At 31.6% G+C, this 21594-nt stretch overlaps 1 protein-coding gene across 1 annotated transcript; it reads right to left on the reverse strand.

Moving 5' to 3' along the window:
* Nucleotides 1–6625, reverse strand: LOC148626067 (zinc finger protein ZIC 1-like). Its single transcript, XM_088569687.1, has 2 exons — nucleotides 5418–6625; nucleotides 1–685 (listed from the first exon to the last, which is right to left on the reverse strand). The coding sequence occupies exons 1-2, from the start codon at nucleotides 6283–6285 to the stop codon at nucleotides 165–167; spliced, it is 1389 nt and encodes a 462-aa protein (XP_088425813.1). The 5' UTR covers nucleotides 6286–6625; the 3' UTR covers nucleotides 1–164.
* Nucleotides 6626–21594: the final 14969 nt, after the last annotated feature.

Consider the following 21594-nt stretch of genomic DNA (forward strand, 5'->3'; position numbering starts at 1 on the left):
TTTTCAAACTATTTTTAATTTTGACAAGTTTGTAAAATAATTTAAAGACTACAATCGTACAGACATATTACTCTATCATCGCAATAGAATATTTCAAAAAGTTCTAATAATTTCTCTTTGCTGTATTAACATGCAACCATCTTTGCATGTTGGTCACTTGCTTATCACGAATATTGAGCTATTGGTGGTGGATGTATGTTCGATAAATGCCCCATAGAACTGAACGCTGAATGTTCATTTTCGTTTCTTAGATTTGTCAGTCCATTGTTCGTCCCTTGGTACACGTACCAGTCATTAATATTAGTTTGATGAGATTGTCCCAAACTTACATTGTCATTTCTTCGTATTTCTGTCGACGATGCATTCGACATCGGTGAAGTCTCTTGATTTCCGGTCAAGTGTTCACTTTTCACTTCCTTTAATGGCGGAGAACTTGCTGTTGTGTCACCCTCGGACGGATTTGTTTCGTCATCAGAGTCTTTAAGTTCTAAACTAGGTGAAATGTTACCATGGATTTTCATGTGTTTCCTGAGAGAACTTGGATGAGTGTATGTTTTATCACATCCTCGTATTTTACAAATATACGGTTTGTCGCTCGTGTGTACGTGTGAATGCTTCTTTCGATCAGAACTATTAGCGAATCTTCTGTCACATCCTTCAAACTCGCATCTAAACGGCTTTTCTCCTGTAAAAAAAAGTGAAAAAAAGCTGTGAATAACTCGTGATAATAGATGGGCTTATGTAAGTTTTGCCGATTTCTTACACGCCATAGATTACTTTCTGTCGTCGACACATCCTTCATCTTTATCTTCATATTAAACTGATGTTTATAATACTTAGGCGTTTTATTTTGAATTCTTGAGGAATGTCAATAATAATGGATTGAACCAACGATGGAACAAAAGCCAGGAAAATAGAAAATTGTTATAAATCGGTATTTTCATTCATGTGCGTCCGCGTCTTATAAATACTGTATGCTCTTCTTGTCACGTGAACTATTTTAATTTTCCTATTATTTGCGGTATTGCATATGAAACTCCAATATCGAACATCGTATATGAAAATTAGTAATTTCAATTAATTGAGTCATTCACCATACACGTTGGTGTTAAAAATAATGATCATTTTGTTATTACTAATATAAAAGCTGCAACAAGTTAGTGACATTACTGCAACAGTCTACGCATGAATTGGTATCTAAACTCTAGAGAAATATTGAAACAATACTCCATTGACGATTTACGGCGCTGTTGTCCCGAAGCCAGAGAAGGCGATACAATAGACCCGATGCTTCTGACAGCTGACTGATAAATGTTTAATCCACAATAATAACCCAAGTCTCGATAATCTAAGCCCGTCTTGAAGTAATAATAATTAATAACCGTGCATCTATCACCGATGTCATTTGTTATTTTTGAAATTATCATAGATTCCATGGTACCGTTATTGAAATGTTTAATTCATTAGGAGAAAACTGAAGGTCATCGTGATGTTCATCGTGCATCATATGATGAGGCGAAAGTGATTATATCTGAAATGCTTGACGTTGACGAGGAAAGGTAAGTATTGATATAAACTCCTCTAAAAATGAAATCAAGATTCAAGATTCTTTATTTCACTCAGACTCAAGAAATAAAGAATCTTGAATCTTGAATGTAAAAATGAAGAATATTAGACTCTTAAAACCCAAAACACACTTATAAAATATTTCCTCCGCAAACATGAACACGTACAGACATTACAGAGCTAAACAAGAAAATTAAAATTAAAATTAAAAACGGAAAAGAAAACCAATAAAAATTGGAGATAAGTATCACACAGCGGACGTCATTTTGCGCAGTTTCAAGTATGACATGTTTAGCTGTTTAAAAATATGACATTGTATCTTATGGTTATTGAAGTACAATCATTCATATACGTAATAAATCTTTTTTTTTCAATTTATCGTTTAATTCTCTCAAAGAGAAATGTGGATTCTATTCAGCGATAGACAATGTTTGTCTAGCGAAACAGAGTCTTGAGATGTCCATGTTCCGGAAGTCAATTGCATGTCGGTATAGGATTCTCCCCCATACCATTTAATCATGTTTTCTTTGTATTGATGAAGTTATGGCACATGACAGACTGTCAAATGGAGAATCGATGATTTGTTTGTGTATTTACTCCAAGATTAATTCTCCAAGTAATCCAATACTCTACAAGTGTTTATGATGATGCTTGATGTGAAACTTAATTATTGTTTGCATTAATTACTTGCTCCTGATGAAGGAGCACTTATAAGTAAGAAGATTTTTTGGAGATTTAAAGAAAATCGTTTTACTTTTTTTTTAGTTGTTTTAAGCAAGTTTGACATTGTGCACTTATGTTGTTATTCAATATCTTTGTTTGCATAGAATTGTCACATTGTTCCGATCAGCATTAAAATATGAACGCTAACATTTGAACTGGAAAAGAATAGTTTAAAAAGAGAAAAAAAATGAAATTATGATATAACACACTCAGTCTAGCATGTTATTAAAATACGTATCCATCTTGATGGCATATTGTTTATTTCTATATACAGCTGTGCCACACAATATATATAAGTAACAGGTTGCAGAAAATAGTGTAGTTCTCTCTACAAATGCTTGGTTTTTAACTTTATATACTTGTAAATTTCCCCCATAAATATTGAAAATATTACGATGATAGTTTAGCTTCCAGCTGTTTTGAATTATTTTACTCTCAGAAAACACTTTGGAATGAATGCACTTTCTACAAATCTATTACAGAAGACGTAATTTGACGTCTAAATGATGGCTGTTTTGAATTGTTGTATTGCTTGTCTGTCAAGGGGGGAAATTAAGCACAAGAACTTGTAAATGATGCTGAGTAAAAACAAACAAAAAATGGTGAGAAAATTCTCAGCAGAGAGATCAAATATGATGTGATCTTTTGAACCTAGATATTTTGTCAGATTGTGAATCCACTAGGGGATTTCACACCTTTTCCTTCCTGTGTTGTAGTGTAATGAATATTGTGTCATCATTCAGATCTTATTCATTTCATTTCTTGAAGCAAGTGTTAATTCGTCAGCGGGAAAATAGTTCCAAACAAACCAAGGCGAGCAGATATCAAAACACGAGCTTTGACAACATAAAATAAAATAAAATAAAAATCTTTATTTAATTGGGTTCAACAAATAATATAATATGTTAAAATATCGCCCATTTCTCATTTATATATTTGTCATTTTGATTCAGGAAAATAAATATTAAAAAGAAATGACCGGCAAAAAAAAATTAAAATTAAAAAGTGTCAGATAATGTAACGCGATTGAACAACGAATGCACTGATGGTGTTAACTAGTAATGTATCATTTATATGTATTTATATCATAATTGCAAAAATAATAGACACGCCGATATTCTCAACCCTTCTGCAAAATGAATTAGTCTCCCAAACATTAAAGTTGATATAAATTACAAAATTCCTGTAATAAACGAAATTATAACACCCAGTTGATGCATCAGACCATCATAAAACCTACATTACCGAGCAAATATGTATGGTATATTTATCAAACCAAGTAATGGGCGTGAAGACATAATACGCAAAGAACACTCTCAGAACCATCTGGAATGGAACTTAGTTCCGACTTGTCCCCCATAACTGAAGTTTACGACTACAATTAATGTCAAGTTGGAAAATTAAGACGCAATGGAGAATCAAGATGCGTTCTAGGAGATACGACAGAATCACATTGTTCTTGCTAGATTTATTTTGAGATGCGCGTTATTAATTGGCCTATTAATTAATCGTTAGTCTCGCTGTGAACTTTCACGTGCAGGCAGTGGGTGCTAATTGCTGGTTATGTAAAACTTGTTGGGAATGGACCCACTGGGGTCATTTTCGTAAGAGGAAGCACACCACTTCTCAGTAAAACACTGCTAGTCTTGTTTTGGACATCTTGAAAGGGTGTTTTCAAATTTTGTTTTATTAACTATTTGTCAGTTCAAAGGGTAAATTAGTTCAAATAGTATGAAGGTAATATGAAAGCATTACAAAAATAATATAAATTCGTTCCGCAAAAAAGAAACAAGAAAATAGTGTCTATTAACAAGTTCAATAAAAAATTATTTGGCAAAATTCCGTTTCGTTGTTGATTTATTTGAAGGTGATAAGTCTATCGAAAACCAATAATCTATTCCATTCTACACAAAACAAGTGACAACTTCACAAATAGTATTAGACACAAGTGGACAATCCGGTGACTTTTCTGTTAAAATTCGATATTTTTCACCTAGAGTAACCATCCAATTGATTTTAGGTGAAAAAAATTGTACTTGAAATGGCACTAGTATCAAGTGGGTTGTTACTTTTTACAATGGAATTTGTATTTACAAATTAATTTTACAAATTAACTTTAGAAATTTTGTAAATTAACTTTCGGGAACATCTCAATTATCGTTTGTGAGACCTTAGGCCAATTGAGAAAATGTTATTTGGAATTTGTATTATGCACTTGTTAGAATTGACAGTTTTTTTTTGTATCCAGTTCGAATGGGTTTGAAATTTACAAAATATACTTTTAAAGTTCAAAGACTTGCTTCATAATAGTGACAAGTTTTTGCTTTCTGAAGGCTATTTTGTTAAATAAGTTACAAGTTTTAAGTGTTTAAAATCAATTTATTTTTATGGGTTATTTAATATTCTTTAAGTGAGAAAAGGCTCTATTGATTGCACAAACATACAATTCAAAATGAACTTCTCTTCTTTAATTATCTATAAAAAAGTTATTCTTGTATTTAGAAATGTATAGAATTATTTGAACAAGGCGTAACCTAATACACAATTATATAATATAAAATGTTGAAATATCCGCATTTCGTGTTTACACTGCTCTGGGACTCTGCACTTTCGTTTTAATGTCGTAAAATAGGTACGGGTCTATCCGAAATTAAGAAATTTATTGAGTGACCAAGGTAAAATTTGTTAAATTTAATTTCATTTCCATTATCTATTTAAAATAAACAAATAAAGAGCAGTATCATATAAATTTGGTTTAAGTCAGTAGTATTCATGTGTCAAAATATTATCACGTTCGAGGAATAAAATCAGATCATTTAAATATAAATTCAACAAAAATTGTAAGTTAACATTTTATTCCATTAATATCTCTCTAAACAAAAGATAATTCTATGATTCATTTAAGATTATGGTCAGTGAATACTTTAAGATTTTCCCACAGTATAAGATAGTTATACAAATTATTAAACTATTTATTTTTTTGCGTTTTAAATTGAAGTATTCTTTTCATTGAAACTTGGTATGTCGGTGAACTAAATTCCTTAATTTAATTGCATATCAAATCATTTCGGATTATTTCAATTTTGATATCCGGTCTTGAAAACACAAATATTAATTTTATACCATACCTGTATGCGTGCGTTTATGAATTTTGAGATTTTCAGATCTGGCGAAAACTTTTCCACATCCCGGGAACGGACAAGGAAACGGTTTTTCTCCCGTATGGACTCTAATGTGGTTGACAAGTTTATATTTAGCTTTGAATGGTCTCTGTTCCCGAGCACACTCTTGCCAGTAGCAGGCATGATTTGTTTGTTCGGGACCTCCGACATGGTCCACTGTTATGTGAGTCACTATCTCGTGCATTGTGTTAAACACTTTATTACAAGGCTTTTTAGGTTCTGGCTGCTCATAGTCCACCCATAAACACGTGTGTTCTTGTTTTATCTGCGGCCTCATGTACCGAAAAAATGCACCGGGGCCATGAGGGCCCATGTTCATATGATTTAATGAGTTAATAGGTCCCATGTTATAGTGTTGCGCATAATGATCTGCTCTCGGAGGAAACTGTGCTAGCTGTTCCGGCCTGGAGTACACATCCGGAGGTGTTGTCAGACCAAATCGAACCTGGTTGTTCAAATGTGATGATGTCTGGTGTGGACCATCGTGTATACTCGGAAACAGAATGTGACTAGAGTTGGCTTCAGGATGGTGATGTGAATGGAAACTAGCAGATGTAGGGAACATACCGCCATGATGACCTGTGCCACCGGTGTCATGACTTGACAGTCCTATATCTGGACGCCGGAATAAAAAGTCTCTTGCAGCATAACTTCCTAAGTGTGAATGCGTAGCCCCGTATCCATTTGTTTGTGGTGGGTACTGCGGAGAACTCGACTGATTGTGCAATCCCTCATTCATAGGATGTGGGGGACTCAACTTCAATGCCCCCGGGGGAAGAGAAGCATGTGGATTTTCCATGTAAGGATTAATCATGCTGACAAAATATTTTGGTATATCATCAAAAGGTGATTTTTTTTTCCTTTCCTGTCCTCACAGTAGTTTAACAGTGGTAAACAATCCCGACACGGTACTACTTTAAAGAATAAAGTCACTAGTGAAATAGTCAACACATCAGCCCTGCTGGAGTTGATCCGAGTCCGGCTTGAAACTTAGAAGATTCACGTCATTTGCACCACAGTAGCTCTCGAACATAAATTCTATCGTGTCGAAAAAGAAGACATGATATGAAGACCACTACAGAGTCAAAGAAAATATTTAGCCTCGTTAAATTTTCTTACAGAAATCAAATTGATACATTTTTAACAGAATCTATTTTTCAATTGGTGTTCCAAAGTCTGCATAAGTGAAATGTAACACCTTTACCAATTCTGATTGGCTGATCGTTTAAAAGGCGTGGCTAATAAAGTAGGCGTAATTTAAGTGACGATATTACAGAAAAGGTATTAAAAAAATACAAAATTCAAACAACACAAAAGTGTTTCGTTATTAAAATTTTCAATTAATTAATATTATTAAAAATGATGGACTAATCAGTTATTAAATGGGAATTATCAGAAATGATTGCAGAGAGCAATTATATATTTTTTTTAAATTAATCCGTTTTCTTTGTATCTTTTTTATTTCTATGATTTTGTTTCAAAATTATACTGTCTGATTATTTAATAAAAATTTATTTTACATGCAAAACGAGCACGAAAAAAAAATTAAATCATGTCCGAAAAATTATAACGAGAATACATTATGAGCAAAAAAAAGTCCATTATTATATATTATATATTCATTTGTTAAACACCTGTAGCTAGAAATAAGTGCAAAAATACTTGATGTTTCGAACAGATGTGTGCTTGGAGTAGTTCTGTGACGTCTTATACATCAAGTGCTTTGTGAGTAGATCTCATTAGAACAAGAAAAATAAGCATTCTTATTTGCTCTTCATTAGCAGGGACGCCGTGGGAAACCTTATCATTTGGTTTTTGTGGGAAAATCTACGACAAAACTCCAATAAGTAACAAAATAGTGCTTCTTATAAGTGTTATGTTTGTTATGATAGAAAACTTAATTATTTTATCAATATTTTTACTAGAAAATATTTTTACAATTTTATAAGTGCGGGAACTGAGAGAAAAGGTAAACGCAGAAACAATATAGAAATGTTCTTATAAAAAAAAAACAAAAACAAAAAAAAAAAAAAAAAAAAAAAAAAAAAAGGAAGCTATATATATAAATAGAAAATGATATATAAACTGTAATTGTGTTCATTCTTTTTCATTTTGGCAGTTTGAACGTAAACAAGGGCAGTGTAATGTTAGAATGACCATAGGTGTCTGCAACAAACTGCTAATCAGATAAAATGAAATTAACGCATTTCTTTAGAAACTGGGCTACTGTGTCAGTCTTTGAACTATTGTATAAATAAAGATTTTATTATCTAAATACTGAACACCCTTTATATAGAATGAATAGTTAGACGGGCTTGGTTTATAAACTGTGATATTTTTTTCAATGGAACTTGAAAAAATATTTATTTATTCAATGGTCAGAGCTGTGAATTTTTAAACAAATTTATTTTTGTACTTATCCTTCACTAAGTTGTTTCGTAATTATCAAAAAGGGAATATTCATAAAACTTAATTTTGAAAGAAAACAAAAAAATGAGATGAACGCATACCGCAGGTTTATCAACTCGACTGTGCATTATTATTCCTGCTTATCAACATGTCCAAGATATCAACATCATCAATTACTCAACAATGATTAAACGGTCACTGCTTATAATTGGGTACATTATGGGGATTATTAGATTGGAGGGGAATGAAGCCACATGCCATAACCCTCCGTATTATGGCATTTATGAAAATCCAGATTAAGTTGCCCGAGTGTCAGATTTTCTTTCAACAAAATCATCGTACAGAAGATAAACCGTGCACTAAATTAGTTCTAACTTAAGCTGTATATTTCACAACATGAAATGAATTAGTAATTTCGTTGACACAAATTGAATGATGATATTAAGAATTAGCGGGGTGAGGCATAAAATTGACTTATGTACAGCAAATTAACAAACCGATACGGAAACTCATCCAAAATCTGTGCTTACTTATCAAAGTAGTGCCACCCAAGAATTATTGGACAAAATATAAAAAAAATTAAGAAATCTATTCGCAATTGACGAAGTCAATAAAATCATGCTGCTTTTTCATTAAATTCTGCGACACCATCCACATAAAAAGTGTTACACAATAGAAAAATATGATATGCTAACTACCAATGCAAACTGTATTTATTTTATATTTTATTTCTTTTTTTATGTTCCTCTAATCTAATTGATTGAAAATCCTGACTATTTTTTTGCAAGAATGCTGTTGTTTTTACTAATTTCTTTTCTAAACAATGACATGATTATTAAAATATTACATGAATTATTATTTTAACCGACAAAATAGTTTGATAAATAAAATAAACAAATTTCAACCGGAACAAAACTGAAACGACTTATCGCATACTAAGTTTACTTTTCACCGTTAATCCTTATCAAAAACAAATAATACCCCCTTTATACAAGTTAACAAACTTTCAATAGATTATTTAATTCCTACTCTTTAATCATAATAGATCATTAACACCTAAATACTTATCCTTTACCCCTCCCTCTCTTCCTTTTGATGTAAATAAGGGCCCCAGCTGACATGGCTGATTTTAAACGACGTGTGAACTTTGAATGTCTCCCCTATTCGTGACGGGGAACGGTAATTAATGCGGGTGTTAATCATTTTACCCGTTGGAATGTCATCGCCTTGATACATTATAACATATCTATCTAATTCTTAAGAAATAGGTGAATGGGATTATTAAGGAGAGAAGATCGAATCTCTTGGTGTAAGAAAATTTTTTTTATATGAAGAAGTATTGGGTCTAATTCTGGATATTTCCAACTGCATTTGAATGGGTCGAATATGAGACAACAAATTAAAATAGAAAAAAAAAAAACAGAAAAAAAAACAACAAATAACTCATGACAAAAAAAAAAACTAAAACAAAACAAACACAAAAAAAATAATAAATGGCAAAATAACCCCCCCCCCCCCCAAAAAAAAAGACGTCGCCGGCGTCTAGGTGATAAGAATCTTCCAATTATTTTCTCAATACAAAACTAGTTATCTACCCAAATATAACAGGAGTTATGTTTTTGAAAGACGAACCTAGCTATAGAAAAAGAGATGTGTCTTGATTTATTTTGATAGATTATAGAATTATTTTATTATTCTGGTCGAAGTTATCAAATAAAAACAAACGTAACTTTAATCTTAACCTTTTTCAATAATCTCAGAAATTTGATACTAAAGAGAGAATTCCATTACACTATAATTGACTATTATAGATTGAATAAATCAAAACACACATTAATATTAACCATATAGAGTGACTTCTTATGCTGCAAACGTTGGAGCCTGCAGTGAAGCTGGGCTTTATTAACTTTGTGAATACCCTGCTTTGAAATTATCTTGTTTTTATAATAAAGTTCTTAATGTGAAAATAAGATGTTATACTCCCGAAAAGGCGGATAATGTTATCAAAAAGAAGATTCAAATAATTATTTTCACAAATACAATTCACCCATCCTTAACAAATCCATGACTCTGATGTATTAAATATTAACTCCGAAATAAAGATATGTTTAAACCGCACAGAAAACGATTTTGTCATTCGACGCCAAAACTAATTTCAATTTTATTCGAATTTTTGGAGCGAAAGTATGTAAAGCGTTTGACTATAGACCGATGAATATTTTTACCATAGATCTGAATATAAACCGCAGATGATAGTAATAATGAGATGAAACTATAATGTATATTAAATTTCATAGTATTTCGTTCCAAAATGCTTTAAAATGACAATGTTGTCTACTGCAGTGCGGGATGCTTTTTACTTAAAATTCACCAGATTTTTCACAATCGGGCACATGTCAGAATTTTATCCAGTTTTTATAACTATCACCACTTTCTATTCCGTACTCATGATACTTCAAATACTCTTATCAGTTCGGTAGACCATTAAAACGCTCTGCATGCTAAAATAATGCTCTTGTGAATTATAGCTAAGTGCTAGAAAATTTCAAGCAAAGTGCAACGCTAATGCCAAATGACAGCACTTGCCGCTGAATAACTTGTTCAAAAACGCACCAAAGCGTTTGTTCTGTAATAAAGTAATTACTCTACCGAAAATCACACACTCAAAAACATGAAATATCAGCTTCAACTCTCAAAAACTTTTCTTGTAGGAGTCAAGTATGTATTCAATCATTTGCCTTCCTTTATTTCTGACTTTTTGTTTCAAGTGAGAGCAACACTCCAAATTGCAACTTCATTTACATAAAAGAAAGTTTAGAATAAAAAAATAAAAACACAAACACACACACACACACACACAGACACACAACACCAATCTTGATCTATTGAATGTTTTTTTAAACTCCATTCCCTTACTATTATCTACTATCTGAAAGACGTCATAACACCAGATCAAAGCCTAAAAAACAAAACAAACAAAATAAAAAAAACACAAGCAAACAATACAACAAAACTACATTTATATTTGAATCAAGGGTACTTTGTTTCAATATAACTCAATATTAATTCCTGTTATAATCCTTCATAAATGCTATATGTAAAGTCGATGGCAGATCCGGGGTGGTTGGAACCCCCTGATGTTGGAAATTTGGGTTATTTTCCAGCAAAATTTGAGCCGATATTAGCCTGGTGTACTTCAGATCTTTACATGTATATGTACTAAGGGAAGTAATCCTATTAGATTGAACATAGTAAAAAAATAAAATAAATAAAGACGTCTTTCTTCTGGGTAATTATTGTCTATCTCATTTGTCACTTTAATGATATGCATACTTTATATATGTAATTTTGATAATTGTTCATAGGAAGAGAAAAGAGGATGACAAAAGCAAAACTTACTCTTATAATAAAGGTTTACAGCTGAGACGGGGAAGAGATTTCATTTCAAAGGGAAGTTAGATGTATACAAATAGGCAGTAATTACATCTTGCGGCGGAGGTGATAATTTAGAGAAAGAGAAAACCCACAAGGAACCGAATGTCATAAATTCATATTATACCCCATTTATTTAAGCATCTGTAGATTACAGTAGTATTTCTATAACCCCATTAATTGTCGTTCAACCCAGTCATATTATAATAAACATTTGCTGATGAACATCAAGTGACTTATACCAAAATAGTCCGGCGCCCGGCTTGATAAGCGCCTACTGTTTTTATTCCCAATTCCCGCAGTGAATAAAACCAAGATGCAGAGAAAAGCAGTTGAAATGTATGTTATGCTATTAATCATGAAACGGAATATCAACATCTATAATATATTAGTAACTTAAGTTTTTATCAAGAAATATTTGCTTTGGCCGCTTTCCACACCAGGGATCCTGAAGTTTTTTTATCTACTTAATGAAATTTTAATAGACAAACCCTCAGCATCTAGATATTTTCTTCTAAATGTAATTAAGGCATTATAAATAATATGGATAATATTTAACATAAACCTATAATATTTGATTTTTCGCGTTTCTTGTTATACATTTTCAATTTATTTTTTGGGCATATGGCTAATTTCGAGTATAAAATCTGTCCGTTGGCGATATCAAGTTAATTAATAAATATTTTAATAGGATTTCATAGTTTTGTAGTAAAAAAAAAAAAAACCGAGACTATGTATAATTTCTTTACGCTGTGATCTATACCATGGTAACAAAACCAGCCATTTACAAAGTTTGACAACAGAGGATAAAATTAAAGTCATGCGTTATAGATGCTAAAATATGACAAAGGTTCTCGCTATATCATTTTAAACAATTAATCATAGAATAAAACAAACAACCTAATAAAACCACGTAAGTATGATCCAGTGGGAAAATGGTTACTAACCTACAACAACAAAACAAAACAAATCAAAACAAAAAAAATCAAAACAAAAAACAAAAAAACAAAACAAAAAAACAAAAAAACCAAAAAAAACCCAAAAAAAAATCCCGGAAAAAAAAACAACACACTAATATAATAAGTCTGGTCCAATGGGCAAAATTGTTACCACCAACAAAACTCCACATAGTAAAAGACTTTACTTCTAATTTACACAAATAAGTTTTATAGTTTTTATTAAACTACCAAGTGTTAAACCAGGCGCGGATTCATAGGGGGGTAACTTCTATCCGCCAAACAATTTTCTATCTACGTCTCCTAACCATAAATCCTCGATCACCCTAGCTTGCATAAAAAAAGTGAAGGCGGATTTATTAGGCTAACGTTGATATGTTAAGTCGTGACTTCTAGTACCCAGCTAAACGACATTTACCACTTTAATAAAGTGCGACGAATAGCCCATTATAGTACAAGGTGTTAACGAATACCCGAGAAATATGTATTTATAGATTGCGGATGGAAGACATATCAATCGTAAGCCAAATCTATGCCACCAGCGAGAAAGATGAGAAAAATTAGCAAGAACAATTTTAAACATTCTTAATATGGTTTGTAGGGCATGCAATGACACACATAACAAACCTGATCGTTTGAAACAGACCCATGCAATGATTTATATACCACTGAGGAATGGAGGTACTTGCCCTATCAAGCAACATATTATTAAATAGTCAGCCCACGGTAAAACAATAACATCGATTCTAATAGAACTAGTTATTTCGTGTTTATGAAATTTTGCATGAAATGGCAACTATTTTGAAGCAAAATTCTACTGTGAAGAAAATTATATGTACGGCTTAAACAACTCAGTCACATTTTTATGACGCCTTTTTCATGTGTTTATCACGATTTCACCATGACATTTTAGAATGCCACAGTTGTATAATGCTGCATTATCAATAAAATTCAGTTTCTTGCGAGGTTTCCCTGTAAATTCGAGATCAATGACAACTTCTTAGATGGCCAGAATTCTGCTCATCTAACTACTTGCAGTGCAGCTTAGAACAAATCTTTAGACCATCTTATGTTATTATTGTTTATAATTCATAGCCAAGACAAATATGAATTATCTAAAATACTAAGATTATATTGATTTTTTGTTAAAAAAATCGAGCATTTTGAGAAAATAAGGCAAGAATGATGTGATACCATTGGTTGTGTTAATACAACAGAAAAGACCATGCAGTATTATAATTATATATAATTATGCCTTCACGAGTAATATATATCCAAATAAAATCTTGCATTTTTTTTTATTTTTATGTGCGAATAAAAAAAACCTTTCTGGCGTGCTTTATGATGAGACCCATTCCATTACACAAATTGGACTAAGATTTATCATATGTTGGCCAAAATATTTGTCCTAAGCGCATAGATTACAACTGTAACTGTACTACATCCATTCGATTCAACACCACTTAGATCAACATACGTTGTGGTGTGTTTTCAAAACATGTATTAGAAAAGTCCACAGACACATGCATGATTAGAAAAAAATAGCAGTAATTAGAAATGGTCATTGGAAATCTCAAAATGTACATCGAAGACGACCCTAAGTAAAACCATTTTTTTAAGTGAAACTCAAATTACTTTTCGAACATTTTCTTAAAAAAAAACATTTACAGCAAGATTGATATTTCATTAAATGGTTTAAAAAAAATAATTAAAAAAAATCAATTACAGTTTTCATGCATCAGTTCTATTCGAGACTACAATCTTGTATGCTTTATTATTGCTCACCATTCATGAACAGTTATTTAGAATCAGGCAAAAACGAGAAAAAATTTTCGTGCGCATTACCTCAATACAGGTGAAAACTAAGAAATGCATGATGTGTGAACAAGTTCTAGGTTTACCAATTTAATTTCAAATATTTTGATATAATAAACAGGCAAAGTACCAGGATACAGTAATAAAATCACACTTGCTCAATTTCGAATTTACATATAGGTCAATAGGTTCTTACACGAGTGAAGAATCTATGACGAGTTTGAGAAATTCAAGTCTGTGTCACGAGTGGAGCGCCACGGAACGAGTGAAAAGTTAAAGAATTTCTCTAACGAGTGAAAGATAACCCGATATTTGATCTACATCGAGTACAAATACCTGTTTCTTCGGAATCCATGAAAACAATTTGTTCGCTTCTCCTAGCGAACAGCGCCATTTCTTGGAACATATTGTATAGTGACGTCAAATTTCTTGCCTTTGTATTGAATATGTCTATAACGCTGCCACTTTTAAGACGTTTCATTGGCTAAAAGAACGAGTTAAGAAGATCGCGCGTGACCTCGTCTCACACGGGTCGTCTTTAGTGGCAAAGGGCCATTTCCGAAAGAAATCTAGATCCATACAGGATAACTACTTTTACACTACGTAAGACTGAGATTGAACATGTTTAACCATTATAATATTTGTATGATTTCAATAAAAGCGCTAGCCCTGTGTAAAATAAAAAAAAGTATTAACATGAAAACAATTGTCGCATAAAAGCGGAAAATGGTTTAAAACATGGGATTTCATAATAAATGCATCAAATACATGTGCAATTTAGATAGTAAATTCCAATTAAAATCAATACGCAACAAAGCACGATGTGCCGTAAGTAAGCAAACGTTTTGTTTATAAAGGTCATACTTGAGTAAAAAATCTCTTTAAACATGCAATCACATTATGGTTTGTAACCATATCAGATCGAAATGAATTGGACATGATAACTAATCGATTAACTGATCATCAATCACTAATCGGTCATAAATTCAATATTTATTGGTTGGTTACATGTAGATCGTACACTTGTTGATCAAACTACCATATGACTTTGATCTGTGATTTTGAGTGGAAATTTGAGTTCGAAATCTGATCAATTAGTTATTTTTAAAAAAAAAACTTTGAATACAATAGTTTTGTCGCTTACAAATGTGTTTAAATGGACAAAAAGTATATTTTCAGAAAGCTTGAACTATTTTGAATAAATGGCAAACATGTGCAAACGACCACTTATCAATATACAAGCCGATCACTAATTAATCATCAAAAATATCTATCGAACTCCCTAGAGAGTTTGATCGATGATTGTTCGATTAACAGAGCTAATAAATTAACAACTATTCGATTTGTGAGCGATGATTTGATTTAGATTGTTCGATCAGTTATGTTGGGCACTAAATAATAATTAAACGGATAATAGGAATTTTTTTGGTTGATATAGGATATATAAACAACGTGTAAACAAGCTTCTCTAAAGTTTTAGGGGCGAAAAAACTGAAGGGAAACAAATATTTATGATAAATATCAAGGAATTAATTGCAACACGCGCACATAGATATGTATGCAACACATATTGCATTCTAACAATCCTGTAATTTTAACCTTTATTGTGTACCATCTTTCGGTATTTTTATACTGTTGAACATTTTTGGGCGCTTTTTTCAATTTCTCTGAAATGTTCTATACTGTTTTATTACCCAGCAAGACTAATTTTTGACCTCTATATAGTTCGAAAACTTCCCAACAATGTAAGAACAGTGAAGTTCCATATTTAACTACTTACATGTGTAGATATACGTCAATCAAGGTCATACACAGACAGAATTTCATTGTTCAAGCATAGTTCAGTATTTGGTCTTCCAGCACTAATTCAATGTAAATTTTGAGGTGTGTTCAAAGATCTGTGTAAATTTATTTGAATATTGTACTTAAAATATGTCTAAGGACAATTTATTAGATTTGTTGTATTTTGTTTTTCAAATTAATGTTCTATAAAAAGTAGAGACCGATATCTGTATAAATAAGACTTAGTATGATACATATATGTAACCGGAAATCATTTATTTAATAATTTTAAGAAAGGGACTTGTATCAAGTTTAGCTATATATTTACTTGATTATCTAAAAAAAAAAAAAACAGATACCCTGCTTGGTATAAGTATATAATTTTCCGTGACTAACAAAAATAATATATAAATTAAGCTACAGTGTAAACGTTTTTCACCATCAAAATATTTCAAATTTCATAAATAACACATCTTTACATTATATATGTCTGTGGGGCGGCTTTTAGAAAAAATAAATAAAAAAAAACTGATTTTGATTGGAGAAGAGTCCTAAAAAATGTTGAAGCGTGGAACAGTTTTTTTTTCATTATCTACAATTTTAACATCGTATATGTGTACCTCAGTACTGTGTAGATGTAGGGCGTGTTCTTATACATTTCTAGGGATCATATTTCTCCTATAAGTACCGCTATTGATGATGCAGTTAAGATTCTTATCTGAGGACCCCTTATGGTGTAGTGATAAAAAAACATTTTTTTCTACAAATTTCTAATCTGAACAAACATCTGATTTAAGTCATTTGCTATTGCATGAGAATGGTAAATTACAAAAATACCAATCATATAAATAGTGCAAATTTCGATATGTTGTACATGTGTTTGAAGGAGTAACCTCTTATCACTAGCAATAGAGTCAAATACAATTATAACTCTGTAATTATTACACGCAGTTGTGGTTTAATGAAACAAATGAAAAATATATGAAAAAAAGTAATTAAAAAATGTGTAATTACTTATCATTGTAAATGTATTAATTTTTTCTATAGGCGAAGAATGCAATATGCCTCTTGCAAGAAAATGAACAAAACGATCGAATAAGAGTAGCTGGAAATAATTAGAAATAAAGCTTTCTATTTTATACTTTCTTAGACACATATTACACAACGTGTCTAAAGAAATTCTATGCTATTCATGGTCTGTGGGTTCAATTACTGTAAAGTCCTTTTATGTTTTTAGGGACAAATTAAAAATAAATACAGAAGAGGACCCCAGAATGTGTGTCGAAAGCAACCTTATTCAAAGCTTAATATAAAATATTATATTCATTTGATAAAATACTGACAGGCATATGTAACTAGATGTGTATTGAACTAATTCAAATAAATACATAGCTACAAAACATTTTTTTCTACATAATTTTCGACTTGATCCTACAAATACAATAACGTACAATATTTATTATTCATTATAATTCATTATTAATCACTATTATACATTTTAACAGTCTGATTTACAAAAAAACTTAGAATGACACATTCCAATATAAATATCTGTTTACCTATAATGCAAACTATAGGATATCGGGAGCGGATCAAACGAAAAGCATACGCCCCCCCCCTACAATGGGATTTTTTTTCTCATTAAATATTGATTTTTCAGCCCCAAATTTTCTTGCCTCGCTTTGCTCGGCCTTTAATTCTATCTACGCCCCTAAACTGACATCTTTGATACGGCCGGCGATCATGACGCTATACCACAGCGTCGATTTCATGATATTTATATCGATTGTGCAGAAATTGAAAGAAAAGCTTTGCAATAATTTATGAAGTTAAACAATAATACATTTATTATTTTATTATTGATAAAATTCAAGATTAATGCAGAATTATACTGCTTACTTCTTCACATTTTATTCGATAAAATATGTCAGCCAACTGACATATCTGCGTTTGCATATTTTGAAAGAAAAAAGTGTAAAAATATCTTTATTATTAGTATTTTTTTTTAAATTTGGGTAAAGAGTCATCTTATAAAGGACAAATGTTTCATTGTATTAAGAACCAGTCTACATAACATCCACACACTGCCTCTCAAGAGGTGATTCGTGGTGTAGAAAAACCTACCGAACAAATAATGCTTTGGTCTACATATGCTACTAATATATTTTTATGTAACAATAGTCCTTTCTGTATTCAGATATATAGTTTAGAGGAAACCATACATTCATGGCCTATTAAAATCATTCAAATCAAGAACGATAGCTCCTGCAAAGTGCCAATGTTATACTCAATCAATATTTTTTTTTATCTCGAGAGCACAACAGAATAGAAAAAAAACCAGGACTGCTTATGTGGTCTGTAACTGTTTTCTGAATATGAAATACAAGTAAATTCCATCGGTTTTGACATGCATGAATCATCTTCTGTCTGATTTTTATAAGGACTGCTATTCTAAGGATTTACACATCCACCCATTCAAATTTTACACAATTTATTTGATTTTTTAAAAAAAAAATGCTTAATGTATGTAGTTATTTCGACAATCTTTCATTTGCGAGCTGTTTTGTCTACTCGAAGTTTCCCATGATCTCACTTTAATAACATTATAAGACAAAATATACATAAAGAATTCCCCCTCCCCAAAATGTGTACGAGAAAAAAGGAACAAAATAATCGCTCATGAAATAATAAGAGTAGATTACAACATATAAATCATGTATGTGTCGATAATTTTGACTCCTTAAAACTATATATATTTAGAGATTACTACTGTTTTACTTGTAAATTATTTTCCTTTGCATCAAATAAAACACAAATACAATATATATATATATATATATCTAAAACAATGGTACATGGGACCTAATTATTGCATGAAAGATGTATCTCTACATATTTACAGAATGAGACGGAATGGCTTGAAGTTTTTCATAATAAACAATGCCGAAGAACTTGTATGATCTTGATATAAGTTTTTTGACATGATTGTTGTTTTGACAGCTTATTGCTGACAAGTGCTATTGAATACCATTGCGTACATACACTTAGCATATAAATCAGAAATTCTTTCTATAATACTGAATCGGCTTTCTGTCCAACTGAGCGATTCTTTAAGTTTTACTGGTAAGAATTAGGCCTATTTCAATGGTCTTACCTTGTCATTGAAATAAAATTTCATAATGCCATCTAAATCCATATTAATTTTAGTTTAGCTATGTTCACCCTACAAAATATTTGAGGAAATATCAAGAAAATCTTTTGGGTTGGAATTTTATTCTAAAATAGAGCTTTGTTTTTCTCTCCCGGCGAGAGATGTTTCAAAACTGACTGCTTCCTTGCAGCGTTAACAGCAAGATTTCTATACAAACATTTATTTTTCTTTTTACACAGAACTTTGAGAGAACACGCCAGGTACCGAGCTGTACGCAGACTTTAGCACTTCAATCTCAGAGATATGTCACTTGCAGGCGAGATCTTAGCGTGAACTCTCTCATCACTGAAATAAGTGATTGAGTTTATAATTTACCAGACGTTATTGAAAATGCGTATGGCTTTGACGTTTCATTAATTTTGCATTCAATCTAATGGATACTAAAGCGATTTTCAAGATGGCAAATAAAATACAAATGTAAATTTAAAGATAATCTAAAACGACTTAAAAGAAGATCAGTTTTGTTTAGCAGGGACAAGGGATTGAAATTTTATTTATTTTCTGTACATTATTTCTTTCACATTTTGTATCTCAGACCCCCTGATGTAAAATTGATAACATATAACACATAAAATTTTAATCAGTTTCAGTTCGTTATTTAAGGATAACTTAATGGGCGTAAGATTTTTTAAAAGTAAAATTTCGAAACTAAAATAGTCTTTGAATTTGTGTAAGTGATTAAGTTAAACTTCCGTACTTCAAGAGATATACTGTTTAATTTGAATCCGATATGTCTGAAAAATTACAGATAAAGAGATAACAATAGTCTCAATGCTGATAATCCTACTGCACATTATTTGATCATACTTAACTATGGTGAATTTACCTCAAACCACCAAAATATTGAATATATCAGCAAGGCAGATGTAGGAAAAAATATTGTTTTATTTTCATTACTATCAATTAAAACCTAAGTACATACTTGATGATTTCCTCGTCGTTCATTGAAGACCAATGGGTGGCCTTGAGCTGAGATTTTCATCCCGATGGGGTTGTTATCTCTGACATATATACCATACCCTTTCTCGTTATAGTAATAGGGCTTTATGAACAGTGTTGTATCCTTCAAATAGTTCTTGCGTATAGCAAATCGAATGAAACACCTATCTGAAAGATACACTGTTATCACTAAGGGAGCAACCATTTGATTTTTATGAGGGGGCGGGGTAGGGGGCAATGATCAAATTATAAATAAAGACAGGATGATGATGTGTGTTTAAAAATATCTAGGATGAACAATTTGATAAATCCAGGACAGGCTAGAATTGAAAATAAAAAGTCAGGTAAGAAATTATGTTGAAAAACTGAAACAAATTTTATCTAGTCTTCCATAGAAATTTAAAAAAAATGAAAGTTGACATTCGCATCACGTCCAAAGAATACATTAAATAAAAACACACATACACACACGTAACGTACAGAACACAGGAAAGGTACAAATACACACTCAACCCCCAAATGAACAAAAACAAAACAAAGGACTTTTTTTAATAAACAATGCCACGAAAATTAGTTCTTCCAGTGGTCACACAAAGTTTGAATAAAGCAATTATTTCCATGAATTCCTCAAAGCTAATCAAAAATCAGAAAAAAATCAAACAAATGCATCGTTCCATCTGTATTTAGAAAGAGTGAGATTGTATACCCGGGGGATGGGCCGCGAAGTTTCCTGTTTCTACTGAATGCCCTGCAAGACTAATCAAAGGAACCAAGATTGTAGCGGAAATCAAAAGTATGTAATTCAGGGACAAAGACCAGCATGGGAAAACAGACACACACAATAAAGTACATATACATAAAACTACAAATAAAAACTAAAGCAGAAACCAAGTTGACTATCAGAACATGTGATCCACGAAAGGACAAAAATATTAAAGAGGCCAGTTCCTGTGTACCACCTTTGCCTTCGTTAAGTACAATATGTAAAGGTATAATTCCAAAAACAAAGAAAGTCATATAGTGCTTTACATTGAAATTTCTACTTCAAATCACCAACACGTGAGTTATAGTATATATTTTAAAACGGCGCCAAAGGCAGTGTTGTCTTGTTGCGCTATACAAGATCCCGGAGAGCAAAAGATTTAAAATTATGAAAACTGGTGAGCAACAGATAAATAGCTTTTATCAGGTAAAATCTTTATGAAATTGCGATTAGTTTGCTGTTAAATGGCGTTAGCGGATAAACGTTTGCACAATTAAACAAGACAACCAACACCCCTAGAATGAGTTCTCCTCCCGTTCCCAGTATGGGGTTGAAACATTTCGTTACTTATTATATAGAAATCTAAAATATGGATATTAGGACTATTACCAGTCAGCTATCTGGATTGACTGTTGTTTCTTATCTGATAGTATTATTGTTTAAGGACACTCATGCAGGGCAAATGATGTAAGATGTGATTTATACAATTTTCTAGATTGTCTAATACATCTATAGAGTACATAAATTAAAACAAATGGAAGTTTTAATATCAAGTATTATAGCTTTTAAACATTTTCAAAACTCAATTAATTTAAT

This window comes from Perna viridis, chromosome 2, assembly GCF_037379345.1.
Source record: "Perna viridis isolate PV_CMFRI_1.1 ecotype Kerala chromosome 2, ASM3737934v1, whole genome shotgun sequence".
Lineage (NCBI taxonomy): Eukaryota > Metazoa > Mollusca > Bivalvia > Mytilida > Mytilidae > Perna > Perna viridis.

Bases quoted from the DNA above. Each gene is read 5' to 3' on its own strand.
- LOC148626067 (XM_088569687.1), bottom strand. From the start codon at position 6,285: ATGATTAATCCTTACATGGAAAATCCACATGCTTCTCTTCCCCCGGGG. The intron at 686-5,417 runs GTATGGTATAAA...TTTTTTTTACAG, and splicing joins TCATAAACGCACGCATACAG to GAGAAAAGCCGTTTAGATGC.